General features: G+C 37.3%; 1 protein-coding gene across 1 annotated transcript in view; it reads right to left on the reverse strand.

Annotated features, from left to right (window-relative positions):
• The window catches only part of LOC104082355 (Kv channel-interacting protein 4-like), a gene marked incomplete at its 3' end in the record, with an annotated part of 50,681 nt that extends 32,590 nt beyond the window's left edge, over window positions 1-18,091 (reverse strand). Inside the window, exons 1-3 of the mRNA XM_009585458.1 lie at window positions 17,998-18,091; window positions 12,675-12,799; window positions 12,026-12,123 (exon numbers count right to left, since the gene is read on the reverse strand). Of these exons, the coding sequence (XP_009583753.1) occupies window positions 12,026-12,123; window positions 12,675-12,799; window positions 17,998-18,049 (275 nt within the window). The remainder of the gene's footprint in view (window positions 1-12,025; window positions 12,124-12,674; window positions 12,800-17,997) is intronic.
• Between the last annotated feature and the right edge of the window lie 408 nt (window positions 18,092-18,499).

Here is an 18,499-nt window from a genome sequence, read left to right on the forward strand (position 1 = left end):
TTAATTACGGAACCTGGATTTCCTGCCTATTGAACCAAATTTGGTAGCCTGTACGATACGCTTCCTGTGCACCTAGATCCAGTGCTTAGTGCTGACATTTTTAATCACAAGCACAATCATGTGCCTGTTGCCCTGATACCTATAATTGCTGGCAGATAGCATGCCAGAGACAAATACTGCTATATCCAGCTACTGGGGGTTTACTTGTGAAAATTATTCTTGACACTTCTTTTTGTGAGGCCACAGTGAAGCTGGTCATAGTATCAGAAATGCATAAATGGAGCAAGTAAACAATTGTTAGAAATACCACAGAGTACTTCCTAGTTCAGTGTTTTTTCGGACACGATGTTACTGTTATTTCCACTTGAGCTTAGTCATGGAGGGGTAAGCAGTCTCTCTCAAATATACTGCCCACAGAACATACATTTTACTCTTAATGCCGAGGAATTCAGTATTCATTTTTCTCTCCTGTAAGGATGAACTTTGCTATCTCCAGCTCCTGGGAAAGTTCAGTTTCCCACAGCCACCAGCCCCCCTACTGGTGCTCCCCACTTTGTTCCCATGTTTGGGAGGCTTTGATCAAAGGCTGAGAAGCAATCTCTCAGATAGCCAGGGACACTCTAAAAGGTTTTGGCTGTCAGACCAGAGACTTTAAATTAGGCAGTTGTCAATGTGGAGCCCGTGCAGGCAGAGAAGCACTGGTATAATGCTCTCTTGCAACCCAGAAGGCTTTTTAGTGTGATAGTTAAGGCTTTTAATAAGTGTGTGGCAGTTAATAAGCCAGCCAGAGAGCCAAAAGGCTAGAGTTGTTAGACTCCTAGTTTCATGCTGTGTTTACTGAATCATACTGTCTTCTGAGTTATTGGCTCCTATTTCTTCTGTTATACTCACCGTGTCTAAGGTCCTTTAAGTATATTTCACAATGGAATTGACTGGGTTGAATAAATTCCCTTACTTGAAAGTTAACATGAGAATTGTTCACATAATCAGAGTGAAGAGCAACTGTGGAAATGTCCAGCTGATCTAAAGAATATTGTCTCTGTTAGATACTGGATTTTAGACTTTCACTCAAAGGTAAATGCAGGTTGGCCCAAGACTTGTAATAAATTTCCATGACACTGAAAGATTTGACCTTCATGCTCTGGCACTTGTGATTTGCTGTTTTATTTGAAGATTTATCAGTGTTTATTTTTAGCACAGATGTAGACCTAAAGAAATCTCAAATCAGAAATTAATTCTGTTGAAATCAAGAAAGGACTTTTGAGGGTTTCACTGCTTTCTGACAAAACCTACACATTGCTGATTTTGTTTAAACTGATCAGGAATTTGAACAAGAAAAAATTACAAAGATCCAAAATTTCTTGCAAATTCCTGGGATCCAGAACAGATCCCTGAGTTGAGCACAAATAAGATTTTGTCTGTAATATTTTGAAGTGATCAGGACCCAAATGGTCAAACTGCACCATCCAGAAGTATCGCCAGAAGATATATTTATTCCCCCTCCTCTCATTTTGCAGGCTTAGGACACCCACCTGAAAATATGTGTGTCTGAATTGCAGTGTAACAGGGAGATAACTTAGTACAGGACTTAATACAGAATTATCATGTTTTATATAAAACTCTTTAAATGTAAGAAAACCGGTAGGAAGAAATCCAACTAGAGGGATTTTTTGAACACTGTTTTCTCAAATGACAAATTGGCTCACTAAAACATTTTATGCTAAGCTGTGTGTTACAATGTCCAGTGTTTATAGCAGTTACAATTAGTATTCATCTCACCTTGTGAAGAAAAGGGGACAGGTGGGAGAAAGGAGGATAAGAGGTGTCTACACACTACATTTTTAAATTACAACCTCATCAATGGTGCATTGCACCAAATTTTACTTCTCTAATGTTAGTGATTACCCAGAAGCAAAAATCCAACGATTTCACATAACTCAAGTACCAAGCTTTGTAATGCTTAGTCCAGTTGCAGCAAAATGTAGCTGCAGTGAGCTGTAGCCAAAGAAGATATTTTGCTTCTCATATTCTAGTGCATAAACATTTATATTCCTCAGATATCACATACTGACACACATGAAAGCTCTGTGGCAGAAAACAGCTCTACCAGCAGATGAGTTACACTGAGCAGCTGGCTGGCAGAGCAGAAGGTAAATACTGTGCATCAGGTATCAGCCTGGCGTGACCGATGGCACGCTGAGAGCACACCAGAGCACAGGACAGGGTACTGCCAATTTCAAATAGGAGGGACAGACGAGCGCATAGAACAATACAATTCCACCAAAATATAATATTGACTTTTTTAGAATAAAGAAGAACTTTAGAGGTATTTGGTGCTCCACACTATTATTGATACTGGGTGCTCAATTAGCTACTTGGCATCTACATTTTTCAGAGATAATTCAGAAGTAAGTAATCACTATTATGAAGACAGTCCTTGGTATGCTAGATGACAGGTTTTCCTTGGTGAACACAATATGAAGTATCTCCATGAACAGCAGTAAGTCATGAGATGAATAGAAGTGTAGGGACTGAGTTCATTATTAACTTTCAAAAAGATTTCAATCTCTGCCAGCAACTGCGAGACTAATTGAAATGAATATCTCTGCTGAACACATTAAGGTCTGTAAATTTGTGACGACTGACAACTATACACTAGGTCTGTCAAACTGTACCTCCGAATTATTTTTACTCTTATATTTGAAAAGTTTCAAGTTTCTTGACTAACTCCTGAAGGAAATATAGAATGAATGTAAGCATTATTTATTGCTCAGTTTGTTAAAAGATTTTCACATAGCCTTGTTTGAAATATGGAAAAGTTCTCTCTAAGACCCTAGTAAATGAATGCCAGTGCTTTTGAAACATAATAACAGAATTCTGCCTTTGCAAAGGGTTTTTTTTTAAGTTTTTCTTCAGTCATCTAAAATTGAGAAGACAATTGATCTGAAGCACAACTGGTAAATAGTAACTCTATTTTAAAAAATGGAGGTTTGAGCTACATGCGTTATATATGTCTTCAGAAACTCTCTCTAGATAGAAAAAAATGATTTCTAGAAATCTGTCTCTTGACAGCAGACATGAAATCCAGCTTCTAGGTTTACTTGCTTGGGCTTTCATTATGCAGTTGCCTATTGCTTAGTTTATTAAGGCTAAGCAAGTCACAAGAGTTTTCTGACATGGGGAGATGTTAATTTTCAGTTTGAATTATTACTATCTGATTTTCTAGTAAGATTCAGAACTTCCTTTATTTTTTTCTATTTTATTGGCATTTCTATGTTACAAATTTAACAGGTTCATATGCATGAGGCAATATCCGTTCAGGCGTCATCACTGCATCTATTTGGAAAGACAAGTTGTTGGTGCTTCTTTGTATATACATCCTCTTCGTGTCCACAACACTGCTGCTCATACACTGTTTGTGCAGAGGGGTCAGCACCTCTGGTAAAAACTTTCAGCATAACGGGCATGTTTCATGCACTGTTACCCAGCAGAGCAACCCACACCTTGTTTGATGTTCAGAGTCACAGAGGGATATAGGTCAAATGGTTTTAGTGTTGTTTCATGTTAGCGAGAAGAGCTAGGTGGGAACCTTTAACGGACCTATGTTTTTCTTTCAGGCTCTCTTCTTTTCTGTTTGGTCAAAAAGAAAGTCTGCATCTGGAAAGATCCCACTCTTGCTAAGATTACATGCTGTGTAACATAAGGACTTCTACAGACAGTTGTCAAATCTTGAAGGAAAAGCAACTGCGCTGACTGCTGGTGAAATGAAATCTTCCTTGCTAGGACTCTGTGGGGGAGGGTGAAAAGCATATTTAAGCTCTGAGCCACCTCGTCTGCAAGAACAAGCTTTGGAGGACTGATGTGAGAGCCAAAACACTATTGCACTAGTGCCATTGTCTGTCATGCTCACTTTTGTTTTTTTCTCTCTCTTCTGGCCTTATTAATCTTGAATCTGCATTTATTCATTACAATAAAAACGCATGGAGTCAGTATAGAACTGAATGGGATCACAACGAACTGAAGACGTCCTATTGACTCTGTGAGATAGGGGACACTGATGACTCAGATATAGCTGATCCAAGTTAAAGTGTTGCTTCACGTAGTGTAAAACCTTCATAATACACGGTGTTCCAGAGATATAAACTAAAAGGATTATGTTGTCTTTGCCCCTTGTCAGGCTTTAGAAGAGGTGGAAGAGGTTAAGTAAGGAAGCAATGAAAATGGAATGGACTTTCAAAATCTCTGTTTGGATGATCACAGAGGTATTCAAACTCTTTGCATCACCCATTTTTTTAATCTCTTTTATAGTCAAATGCCGATGTCCCTTGTCAGCTTTTAGTGTCTGACAAATATAATGCAAAGGGACACAATTTCCATTTGTGCTAAATAAATTCTAATCAAGACATTGATTATCTTAGAAACTACATTTGAAAGGCAGATGTGAAAGACATAACTGTACATCTCTGTCACTCATAAATCAGAGGCTGTTAAAACAGAATAGCTGTAGTCACCCATCTGTAGGACACTGAGATACATTTCTCATACCTCCTTTCTTAACAAGTAATTTCCAATTACAATGAGCAAAACAAATATATTTAGTGTTCCTAGAACATCATGCATACAAATGTGTAAGAAAAGTTAAACCAGTCTGAAAACTTTAACTTCAGTATCCTCAAAATTACATTGAGATGTTTTGGGTTTTGCGCAAGTTTGTGCATATACTGCAAAATGCACAGTATATACCTAACCTTCATCCTCATAATTAAACAAAAAATTGCAGGAGTAGAGAAATGATTTATAGAGTGAAAATTATTTTTATTCAGTGTACCAACTCAGTTTTCTTCTTCAAAATCCCAATTACTTTTATCAAATTTATAATTTTTCTTTCACTTTTTAAAACTCTCATTACCTGGGAAAATGCTCTGACTACCAGGCTGTTATACCAAATGTGGATAAAGCTACTTTGTTCTTTCAGGCACCTATTCTCAGCAGATCACTGTAGCTCCTGAAGGTGCCTAATATTTAGACCCACAAGCTTTGGAGAGGGACATAAATTCAAATAAATATATGTAAGTGGCTTCCTTGCCATCCTGAAGACTTTCTTAATTGTAGTTCATAGGCTCTATCTCTGAATAAACTGACTGTAAGGAAAGCTGGTGCTAAACTTAAGTTTTATACACCATACCACTGGGCCTAGCACAGATAATTTGGAGAGCTTTAAGTACATAATATGAGCACTTATCACGAGGTCTAGAACTGGTATTTGAAAATCAGCATCAAAACTTTGAATTTGACTTCCTTGTCAGTGAATGTTAATGATGACATAAGATTCTGTGTCTCAGTGATCCCAAATTCTTTTTTAATGCCAGAGTGCCAACATTACCTAGATGCAAAGCCATATCAAGCAACAACCTGAATTTCCACAGTAAGTATTTATGCAGATTTTATTTATTTCTGGAGACTTTTACGGCTAAGAATATGAAAATTCACACTGTAAGTGTATTGAGGTTTTGAGAGGATTGGGCTGCTGTACACAATACAGAAACAGCAATTAGTTTCAAACCATTAGCTAATCTTGTTTATTAAATTACTAATCTAATTACTGAATGTGGGCAATTCAGATCACAAACTGATGGAACACTGGAAGAGACCTCTGCAGGTCATCTAGTCCCACTTATCAAAAAACTCCTATGAATATTCTTACAGTTGGGTATGTAGATATGCCTTAGACAGATAAACCCACGTGACACAAACCCTATGTTTTTATTTCCTACTCATTAGATTGGAAATATACTTAATTAGATAAAACAAGCACTTTCTCCTCACTTACTTTTTCTGTAAGAGACTAACAGAAGAACAAACAAAAGGGAAAGAATTTTCCAGAAAAGGACAAAGAGAATAGTTGTATTTTAACATGCAAAACTCAAACGCTCTAGACAATCAATAAATGAGCTTTATAACCTATAAAACCAGCTTTCATTAAAATTTCTGTGAGATTCACAAGCGCAACATACAGTATGTTGCTTTCATCAAACCATAATTGAAATGGAAAAATCTTTGAATAAATTAGCATATTTTGAGTTATGCACAAGCGTATTCTTACATGGACAGGTAGTGTGATGGGGGAACCTATCTTTGAGCTGTAACATTATCAGAGTTATTATCTTACTGTCATTGTTTGCCTCATTTGCTAACGGCAATAGGGAAGAAGAAAGGTATCTTAGAAACGTTGTTTTCCCAATAAATGTCACAAGTATGGAGCTGCCTATTTAAAGCTACAGTATGTATCTGGGGGGGACATTTTTATGCATGCGTGACTTCAATTTACACTTTCTCTGATATACAACTGGGTAAGATCAATGTTCACCAAAAATCCTTTCACTTTTCTGGCAAAGTCTAGTAGTTTCCCAACACAGAGTTCGACAGAATTATTTATGAGAATAATCAACCAAAATTAAAAGACCATTAACATTTAAGTTTAGCACAGGAGCATCTTTTGTGCAGCAAAAGCATTATCTAAGTATTTTTAAAATGGAAATGTGCCATAGCTCAGGGACATTTTTAAAACTGTGAGAGACCTATCAATGGACAAAAGAGAAAGAAAGACCACATGTTGAGTGTATGCTTGATAGTCTGTGCAATTTATTGTGAAGTACCACTTGTACTAGGCCTGCCACAGAGCCATTGGTTTGAAAGGTTAATGACTGCAGCAATCACAATTTCAATTTACAAGAAATGGGATGACAGGAAGCCAAATACAAAATGGAGAGGTCCCACTGTGATGGCAGCTGAGCAAAAATTCATCAACCAGAATGCAGGAACATGTAAAACAGAGTGCTGGGGACAACCTTTTGAGCCTGGGGAGGGCTTAGGACTTCTGCTAAGCTCATTTTTCAAGGATAGTACAGAAGCTTTAAAAAGGCTAAATTACCGAATATAGTCATAACTTCTTCCTTGGTGCTTTTCCTTGTAGTAGTCATCTGAAGGTGTTTATCCCACCTCCTTATGTTTGCTTTAGTGTATCTCCTCTTGTATTTTAAATGTTGACCTTTACTACTACCAAAACAGCTGTTGCCAAGATAGGCATTTCAATACTCTCTGGGCCGTTCCTGCAGTTATCCTCTACTTCTTGCTTCCTAGAGCATCAGCTATACTACAGCATGATCTGAGACTCTCTGAAGCTTTCAGGTGTGTACACACACACAGAGATACTATTCAAGACCTTCTGCTCCTTCTGCTTGAATTACTTTTTGCTGGATTTGGTGTGTAATTTGCCTACACTGGAAAATCAAATTGATGAAAATATCTTTAAAGGTTTACCTTTTTATTTTTGTATAAGTAAAAACCACATAATAAATCAAACTTTGTAATCACGAACACTACAGAAATACAGGAGTACTTGCTGCTTTCTCGTCTGAAGTCAGTCAGAACTGTATGTAAGTAATTTGAAGTCATAAATAATAAATAACTGGACATAAACTGTGAGAAGCTCTGGTCATCCCTATCTCAGAACAGATATCCTAGAACTAGACAGGATTCAGGGAAATCAGCAGGTTGGAGTGAGATTATATAGACAAAAACTTTTCAGTTAGGAAAAGAAGGGACTAAGTAGGAAATGTGTTAGAGGTGTGTAAAACAGTGAATATCTTTGAGAAGTAATGGTAATGGTTATTCATTTTCTTATAGCAGAAATACTATAGATATTTAAATAAACGGCAGCAGGTTTGACACAGAAATTAATTACTTGACACAGAAGGTATAATTATGCCTTATATATCACACAGGATGCTCTGGATGTCAAAATACCCTGATAGGTTCAAAAAGTGATTATCACAGTTTATAGAAGAAACTTTGGTTAAAGTATGTAAAATACAAAGACGCAGTTATAACTTTCAGCACAGAATGTATTTCAGTAGCAGAGTGCAAGGTGACAGAACAGTACGATAGGGGAATTATCACTCTAAATTCCCCTTATTCTTATATACTTTCCCTTATCTGGCCACTCTTGAAAACAGGATACTGAGGTCAAGGGACTGAGAACTGCTTTTTTTCTGTTTCATCAATTGTTTTTTCTTTATCATGTCTGGGACATACTTCTTCCTGCCATGCTTGCATAAAGACAGAGGGAAAAATGTGCATGCTAGATAGCTTGTTGAAAATATACAGAAAAAAGTTCCACTTTGCTTATTCATTACTTTCTGACACACCTAAAGAAAAATTATAATACAGAGATACCCAAGTTCTTCAGAAAGAAATCATAGACTCATAGAATAGTTTGGGTTGGAAGGGACCTTAAAGATCATCTAGTTCCAACCCCCCTGCCATGGGCAGGGACATCTTCCACTAGACCAGGTTCCTCAAAGCCCCATCCGACCTGTCCTTGGACACTTCCAGGGATGGGGCACCCACAACTTCTCTGGACAACCTGTTCCAATGCCTCACCACCCTCGTAGTGAAGAATTTCTTCCTTATATCTAATCTAAACCTACCCTCTTTCAGTTTAAAGCCATTACCCCTTGTCCTATCACTACATGCCCTTGTAAAAAGTCCCTCTCCAGCTTTCTTGTAGACCCCCTTCAGGTACTGGAACGCTGCTATAAAATCTCCCCGGAGCCTTCCCTTCTGCAGGCTGAACAACCCCAACTCTCTCAGCCTGTCTTCATAGGAGAGGTGCTCCGGCCCTCTGATCATCTTTGTGGCCCTCCTCTGGATTCGCTACAAGAGGTGCATGTCCCTCTTATGTTGGTCAAAATGTCAGTTTTGAACTTCTATCTACTATCTGCTATAGTAGATACGGACTCTTGTCCTTTTTAAAGCTTAAAGTTTTGTGTTCATTAAGGTTATTTATATTTGCACTGTTACAGATACTTTATCTTCTGGTAGTATTACAGTTTAACTACTGAAAATCTCCCATTTTTTTAGGCTCTATATAAGGATAAAGTTCCTGTCCCTTCTGTAAAGAGATAGGCAATCTGTCAATTCATAGGTGGGAAAATGCTGCCTGAAACCAACATTCACTCCTACACTAGCAAGCAGTAACTAGTTTAACCGATATGGTTGAACTAGCTTAACTACTGCATGTTGATTCCAAATACCAAGTGCTCACGCAGCAATAGTTATTCTATAGTTCATTGGTGATACAAATATAGCAAAAATCTCTATATAGGGCACAATTCCATTGAATTAACTAGAGCACATGTAGTGCCTATGCCAGCTGATACTAGCTACATTGCCTTTAGGACCCAAGTCTGCACTACAGCTCTTTCGAGCTCCTGCCAGTTCCCAGTGCAATACTGATGCTACTGTGCTGTGGGACATTGTAAATTTAGTATAACAGGAGCATAATGTCAGCAGAGCTACAGCAACTTAAATTCATGCCTTAACATATCTTGCTTTATGTGATTAAATTGTTGAAGAGATAGTAAGGCAAACATCAGGTGAAAAGCATAAAGTACAGAGGTAGGATCTAAACAAGTTTTGATGGTGTCATGTTAAAGGTGTGTGCCTGTGTGTTTCATTAAAAATTTTCAGTGGAGTTTCCTTCCTAGTGGAATGATTAAACAGAATATCACAGAATCACAGAATGGTTGAGGTGGGAGGGACTTCCGGAGGTCATCTGGTTCCACAACCCTGCTCAAGCAGAGCCACCTAGAGCAGGTTGCCCAGGACCATGTCCAGACAGCTTTTGGATATCTCCAAGGAGGCAGGCTCCACAACCTACCTGATCAACCTGTGCCAGTGCTCAGTCACCCTCACAGTGAAACAGTATTTCCTGACGTTGGGAAGGAACCTCCTGTGTTTCAGTTTGTGCCCATTGTCTCTGGTCCTGTCACTGGGCACCACTGAAAATAGCCTGGCTCCATCTTCTTTACACCCCACCTTCAGGTATTCATATGCTTGATAACATACACATTGATGAGATCCCCCCTGAACCTTCTCTCGTCCAGGCTGATCGGTTCCAGCTCTCTCAGCCTTTCCTCATAAGTGAGACGCGCCCATCCCTTTAGGCATCTTTGTGACCCTTCATTGGACTCTCTCCAGTGTGTCCATGTCTCTCCTGTACTGGGGAGCCCAGAACTGGACACAGCACTCCAGGTGTGGCCTCACCAGTGCTGAGTAGAGGGGAAGAATCACCTCCCTCAACCTGCTGGCAATACTTTGCCTAATGCAGCTCAGGATACCATCGGCCTTCCTTGCCGCCAGGACACATTGCTGGCTCGTGTTCAACTTGGTGTCCACCAGGACACCCAGGTCCTTTTCTGCAAAGCTGCTTTCCAGCTGGGTGGCTCCCAGTATATATTGGTGCATGAAGCCCACAGGTGAAGCATTCAGGGGTGGAGATATTGGCAGGATAGTGTCAAGCTGGATCAGAAAGAAGGGAGGTGGCCTGTGGCAGACAGAAGTGGATGGTTGAGCACTGTCGGGGGAGACCATCTAAGCGCAGACCATGGGAAGCACTTTAATGCCATCCTGTATCAGTAACCACCAAAGCCGCTCAAACTGTATTTGGCAAAAGCTAGATATGTGACAGGAAAGATGAACTAATCCACATAGGCAAGGTGCTCATAGAGCTGTAGAGCATTTTGCAGTAGAAACTGATAAATATGAGAAACAAAACAAACTCCAACTCAACTGAAAGTTTTGAAATCCTTCATTTCTGAGGTCTAATGCTTGGGCTAAAGACTACTGCTTTAAAGTGAGTTACTTTTATAAGAGTCACCAGCCCTAGGCATGCTTTACAGCATTTTTTAAAGTAATTGATAATTTTGCAATTATATTAAACACAAAAAAACTGAAGTTCATGCTCATTAGCTCTAAATAGTCAAAGATATTTATACACGCATGTCTTGAATTATCATGTACTGATAAGGAAATGAAACACCTGAATAAAGATGTATTACCATGTATTACCATCGACACTGCTTTGATGTAAGTAGAACTTACATCTTAGAACACAAAAGCATATGAAGAGCTGGAATTCCTCTTTTCAAAAAACAGTAAAACAGTTTAAAATTAAAATACTTTCTCATAACCTATTGTCTTTTTCCATACCTCATTTTATGCAAAGAATTATCAAGGTCTTTAACTTCTGAGACTCTAAAAATAATTATACTTAGAGAAACAGAGAGAAGGCTTATTTTATCCACTATACTTTGTACCTTTTTGCCTTAGATAATTAGGGACATTAGTTCATGATTTGCAATACCTAGGGAATACTGTCATTAGCAGGGGAATGTTCTCTGGTACCCTGAGGAAATGTAAAGCTTTTAAGAGCAATCACTGTTAATCACTAACATGCCAACATTATATACCTTCTGGTACTGAGGATGATATATAGACAGGACACATTAAGTAACTCTCTATTTTACTTGCATTGTAGGCTTTCGATAAAAATGTAGTTTTAAAACATCCATTGCATGGCTTGTTTTCATTACAAAATACATGATAGCTAAAAATTCTGTAGGATTTACACTTCTTCTTGTACAAGCTATTGAAAATATTGTCTCTGATTCCATAGTTGAGCTTCATTGTGCTTTTAGCATTATTATACTTTGTTACACAACTTTACTTGAGTGGTAAATGCCAAGGGCAAGAAGGCGGCCCTTTTGTAAGGGTGAAAGAAAAACTAAATCAAAAGGTGATAAATGCAATTAAATTTATCTTTACCTCCAGCTCAGCAGGAGACTAAGCACCTGCACAGTTGCAGTACTCACAACTGAGTACACAGATTAACATTACACACTCATTATTTGCAAGCAATTGCTATTATTCAAGTTTTTTTAATATCAAATATTTTCTATCTGATGTTAATTGCACATAATATCCTATAGAAATGTTAATCACATAAAAGATAGTAGATTAAAACAGAGAGAAAAAGGCTATTTTTTTAAGAAAGCAGCTTTTTTTTTTGTATACTATTAATAAAATCAGGGGCAGCTCTTACTTTTGGTATAGAGCCAGAATTTAATAATACTTAGTAAAATCTTTTTGTGTCTTATTTCTCTGCTGTACTAACCATGGGTACCTTACATGCCAGCACCAAGCCCAGCACCACAGGACAGCAAATACACACTGGAAAAGGAGGCAGACTGCACTGGGGTCTTCAGCAGGGATCCCCGCCAACTAAAAACATTGGACGTGCCGATAGAGCACATACATCAGCAAAAAAAAATCACAAATAATGACTCCCAGTAAAAGGATCTGACAAGTTTATATACTTGGGGAGCTAGGAAGGACTGAAGAATTCATCTACTGCTGTCCACCTAACAAAAAATTCCTCTAGTGCAATTTATGCGAATTACTTCTTGTAATAGCTACTGTGAACACAAAAATCAAAATCCTTTTTCTCAGTGACCAAATTCTCCAGGACTTACATTCTCTCCCATTATTTCATCTTTAGACAAACAACTCCAACACAATTTTCAATCTGTCCTTGAACAAAGTCCTACTATACTAAGTTATAATTATTCTCTTCTGGATGCTTTCTAATTTGTCTGCATCTCTTGGTCGTTAAACAGCCCAATTGTTGCAGAGTGATTATTTCCTCACCTGACCAGACACGCAGTATTTAGCTACTGAATCCTATGAGCTTCATTGCCAGTCATTCTTATATTGGTGAGACTGCAGTGCCCTATCCTGTAAACTGATGGTAAATTCAAAAAGGAAGTGCTTACGTTCTTGAAACCTCTATATAAGATCTGAAGTTCCTTCTTTGTGAATTTACTCTGTGCTTCCAGCAGTTCAAGAGCTTCAGGTCTATGTCGTACTGTGGCCATTTCCATTTCATCTTCTACAGTGTCTGCAGAATACAAGAGACAGAGAAGGAAAGCTCAACAGGAAATATAGGATGTAGAAATATCTAAGCCTTGCAGAAAAAAAGAAAGTTAAATGACATTCTTTTAAAGAACGGCTTTTGCAACTTTAAAGACAAATGACATGTTCATTTTGAACTCACAGGGAAAGGGTATCTGTCTGCTTCAGTGGCTGCACAGAACATGGAACAGCAGTGATGATCCAGCAGTCTGGATATTATCACATCAGTACAGACAGCAATAAACTGGGAAGCCAACATTCTGCAAGGGCATGCATGACACATTCAGAATTACTTTTCTGTTTCTATGACACTCTGAGCAAAGAAAACAATTTTATAAAACTTTAGTGGCTCCGGAATACTGGAAATTTTCCCTTGGTTAGTTAATGGATGTGAATTCACTGTATCAGACTGGTATTCTCAGTGTTCTCCGTCCACCATGAAGTTGTGCTTTGGAAAGTGTGTGAGATTGATGCTGCATATTCAACAGTACACCTTACTTTGAGTACTGTATAAAACTCTTCAGAGCAACATGATTATTCACGGTGAGCAGCCTAAGTGGGGAACACGAGTATTTTGTTGACCTCATCATTAGGTGAATAAGAATGTGGATATACACATTCAGGGCTTAAAGCTGAGTGCAGCCCTAAAAGAATGCGAGATAGCAATGCATTTTTTCCAGGTAGAGTTTTAAATGTGAAAATGCAATAAAATAGTTAGAGAAACTTACAGTATGTATTTTTTATATGGGGTGCCAGCCGTATACCTGATCAAAAACATGAATGTGTGCATCTGTTTTTAAGTACTCCCAGCATTAAACATAGCTTATGTAGTACTCCAGACTAATTTAATCAAATCACTGCCTTATTCTGGTTTAAGAGTTATACCAACTATAGAAATGTAACTTGAGAGAAAACAAACATGCATAGTTGTCACTTCTACAATGCTGAAGATAGATATCTTATTTCATCAGTGTGGGACTCTGCATTCTTAAAATAATGTTTTATTCAGTTCAATTTTCATAAGGGCACAATATTAGGATACTCCATTAAAACAGTATTATGCTTATATCTTCACATATTTTTTTTCTGCTACAGTGCAGTAATAATAACTTTCAGCTCCTTGGGAGAAATCTGGCATCAGAAGATATAGTTAATCTAAACAAAAAATGAACAACCTTTAAATAGATATAATCATAATATATAAACTATTTGGATAAATCTTCACAAAATTGTAGGGCCTTGTCTTTTCTCCTGTCAAAGAGATGTTGCTGTTAGCACTTATCTCAGGAAGATGATCTCAGTGTCACCCAGATGATCTCAATGTCACCCACAGTCTTATCTCAGAATGTCTATTGTGTTTTGGCTTATGGACAAAACATAATATGTTTCTCTTTCATTTTTCTTTATAGATTATCTCATATGACTCGTAGACCACTACCATGTTTCTGAAAACTTCCAATCTAAATGCTATTGACAAAAGCCGCAACTGACACAACTTTACATTGACCTTATGGTATTTGATAATAGTTTTAAAAGGCCAGTATCTGAACTCACGTTACAAGAAAATTTCATCTCTTTTCTTTAAAAAGACACTCTGAGGTGTAAAGAGGAAGTCTTGAAAACCCTTGAAATTGGAATAAAGTAGTTCCAGAGTTGAGAAGCTGTCTTCCTAATCGATCAAAGGTGTAGCAAAGTTCTTGAGTCCCATTTTAATTCTGCATAAGAACATCCAGGGTTTATTTTGCACAGTGGCTAAAGCCTTTCCATCACGTTTTAAGGGATTAAACTTTTATATTCTCTATATAGTCACTAAAATCTCTACAACAATGTCATGCTGTAGACATGCAGCTGAATTTTTTTTGTCAACTGCAGGTCAATACTAGGTGCTTATACTAAATTGACAAAAGAATCAACCTGAGAATAAATATTGTTGAAAAGTCACTTGTGTTTTATATGCCAAGAGCTATTGTTTAGACAGAAAGGGACTTAACTGGAAATGAGCTCTCTAAGCATCCATTTGTGAAACATTTGGCTACCTAGAGAGACATCTACAAGCTTTTCTAGAAGCTAAATGAATATATATAATAAATGTGAGGCTAGAGATAAAGGCCAGACAATGTGATGCTAAGCACCATGTTCGGTATATCCTTAGTAATAAACATTTTTATTGTGTTTTAATGATTCAGTGAGAATGTAGAAGGCTGCAGTGTGGTGATGATGTTGTCTTTCCGTTAATGAAAAGGTTCGGTATAACAGTCTTTTCACACTCTATTTCTGTAGTCTTTCATAGATATAAATAATCAAAAAATAAGATCACCGTAAACTTCCTTATAATGTGCCAACTATGCTGATTAAAATACTACAACATTCATGAGTCACTTGTAGGTTTTTAATTTTTTTCTTCACACTTATGGCTAGTTATCCAGGCTGGAAAAAAAAATCTATACTTTAAAATATGCAGTGAAAATGTGTGAAAATATATCTATTTCTAAACATGAATTATTTCTATGGTATTAATGAAAAATTAGTTATTTCAGGTCTCTAGTTTCTTCAGCCTAAGAAAGTTAAGGTTTGTTTATTTTTTTTAATAAAAGTCTAACACATGCCAACTGAAAACCAGAAACAAGTTCATATTCACTCATTAATATATTAAAATATTCTTACCGATTTCATTAATGAGTAGCTTTCTTCTAGCTAAATAGTAAAGACCGTTTTTAATGTGTTTGCCACAGGAGCTATGCTTTGGACCTTTCGTTGTTCATTAAAGAAGAAAATGGTAAAAGCAATGCAAAAAGCAGATACTCTCTCCTAATAATGGCAGTTGGAGAAGCATGCCCAAAGTTAGGGCTCAGTTTGTATCTGTAAAAATTGTGCACATGCATTTGCTTGCACAAACCCCAAATTATAGCCCCCGTATCTATTTAATAACTGTGTGCACACATGCTTTTCGTTTCCAAAACCATTCTTGAGTCTACTCCTATCTCTAGCACATGCATTTAAACATTTAGCTAAGGAAGCATGGATTTAAGTTTAGGCTTACTAGGCTGAAGCACACAAATATGAAAAAGCATTCTCTGACATCCTTTTTTCAATGGGAATGCTGAAATAAGATTTTATTTATTCAAGTAACCTTTTTCTGCACATATTGATAGAAGTTAAGCACAGAAGTGCAAATTCAGGCTATGTATATTTCAACAAATTACTTATTTAAAAAATATTCCCCTTAAAATTTCTAAGGAGTTCACATTACGTGGTTGTTATTGTAGGCAGTTCTGGCTTCATTCCTAGTACATTACAATGTTGCTTCTTTCATGCTAGCAGAAATCAAACAGCACACTCTGTCAAAATGGGATAATAACAATGTATGTCTACAATTATATTCTTACTTAATATAATATTTTCATTTAATATATTAATTCTTACCTAATATAACTTTTCATTATTGACGAGAGTACAGAGAAAAATGCTGAATGCATCTTTTTTTACTATTTGGTTCTCAAATACAAAATATTTAATGCAAGTTTTATATTTACATCTCTTCTGGTTTATAAAACAAACAATTTCAGCAAGAAAATAGAAGTTTTGCATGGTCAAGGTTATTAAGATTGACTCTAAATATTTTTGTGTTACCTGTGCAGACAAAAAGCTTGCATAGAAATGTGCAAGAAATAGGGACAAGCTGGTCTCCAACCAACTTCAAACAAACAGATCAAACCTTCTATTCCTTCTATCCTATTTCCTTTTTCTGTTCTATGCCCCATCATTGGAAGTGTGCAAGGGCAGGCTGGATGGGGCTTTGAGCAACCTGATCTAGTAAAAGATGTCCCTGCCCATGGCAGAGGGGTTCAACTAGATGATTTTAAAGGTCTTTTCCAACTCAAACCATTCTGTGATTCTATGATTTCTTTTATAATCTAAGACTATATTACTCAAGTCACGTAGCCGAAAGCAACTTTTACATAATGAACTATCAGGTAACACGACAGTAACTGGCCTTTTTAAGCTACCCTATTTTCAAGTAAAACACATCAGCTGAAGCCACCATGAAAAAGTCACTGTGCATCCACATCTTTAGTCTTTTTCATCTGCAAGATCTCAAATACTTAGAAAGGAAAGCAAGTTCCGCAGTCTTCTCTATAGAGGAGCATATGAAAGACAGTGAAGTGGGGTAGCAAAAAGAAAGCCTAGATCCATACCACTGAAGTCTAGGCACTTAATAGTGGCCTGTGTTCGTAACAAAGTTGCCTTGGGTTGTCCTATAATCACTGGACATAAGGAACTGTTCTTGGAGGCTTTTCTTTTACCTTAGATTGATCGATCTGCTTTATCAGAAGAGTATAGAGGAAGCACAGGGACCACTCAGCTTCTTATTTTAGGTGCTCAGATTAGTGCCTAGAATTAAGCCAAATTAATCTAGACTGAATTGGGTCCACAGGCATATTTTAAAATCAGCTGTAGTAGCCAATTTATATAGGAAGACATTAGTGTTATTCTATAATTAATCTCTGTCTAGGTGTATATATATGTAAGTATACATCTATGTATGGATCTTCCTCCCTCCCTCCCTCCCTCCCGCTATTTTTATCTGTTAGCTACCCTGGAGAGATTTTATTTCCTCACAGCATATCAAGACATTAAAGGTAGTGTCAGTGTGCTTTTCCGTTATCTCTACATTCACATACTTTTTTTTCAATCTCATTATTATTTTTCTTTCAGACACATACTTTAGGTCTCATTCCCTAAATTGTTTGATGTTACATAGTCAAAACCTGTAGGGCCAAGCCTTTCTTCCCAGACCAGTACTGCTGATACTATCCTATATATTGGATAGCAAGAACACGCAGACACGTGCACACATGTAAACAAAAAAATACCACTTGTCAAATACATTGAGAGCAGGTATTTAATTTAACCAGTGAGTCATTTCTCAGCTAGCTTGCAGAGCGTAAGTGCCAACCCAGCAGCTCCTATGCGGCAGACCCTGGCACCGGTATCTTGCCATCTTGCCCTGCACCAACAGAACTGTTACCAGCCCACAGATCTGTTCATCACTTCCTTTTAAACCTCACTAGAGCATACGATTACTTCAGCAGATATCTTGTCTCTCAAATGAGCAGTTAATGAAAGTATAACTTTTGATGCATGCAAACCTAAAAAAAAAATCAAATGAAAAATAAAACTTGCTTTGAGTAACAGGAGATGTCGTTTTGGCAGCCGAGCAGGGCAAGAGCTTCATAAGTCGCTCTTTAATGCTGCGTTTGGTACTGTTCTGAGCGTAGAGGAAACCTAAAAAATATATTATCAGGACTGTTAACATAGGCTTGAGAACAATTTCTGTACATGCTGCAGAGTTCATCATTATAGCAGAATCCTGATGGGAAAAGGCCAAACAGATGGCAGCCATTCTGAATTGCAAAGGACAACCAGAATTTTTGAACAGGACAACAAAACGGTTTTGTTTTTGTATCTTTCCAATAAAGCGGATTTTTTTGTGTATGTGCATCTTTTGTAAAGTTCTTATAACCCACTTTAAAACATCTAACAGAGAAGTATCAGATTATGTATTTGAAAAAAACACAAGGTAAGAGTATTTTTAAAAATTTTAATGCTAAAATATTTTGAAGAGTTTTAAGTCTATTTGATTTTGAAGTTTCATATGGAAAACAAAACCAAAACCAAATAAAAT

This window comes from Fulmarus glacialis, unplaced genomic scaffold (assembly GCF_000690835.1).
Source record: "Fulmarus glacialis isolate BGI_N327 unplaced genomic scaffold, ASM69083v1 scaffold8739, whole genome shotgun sequence".
In the NCBI taxonomy this organism is placed as follows: Eukaryota; Metazoa; Chordata; class Aves; order Procellariiformes; family Procellariidae; genus Fulmarus; species Fulmarus glacialis.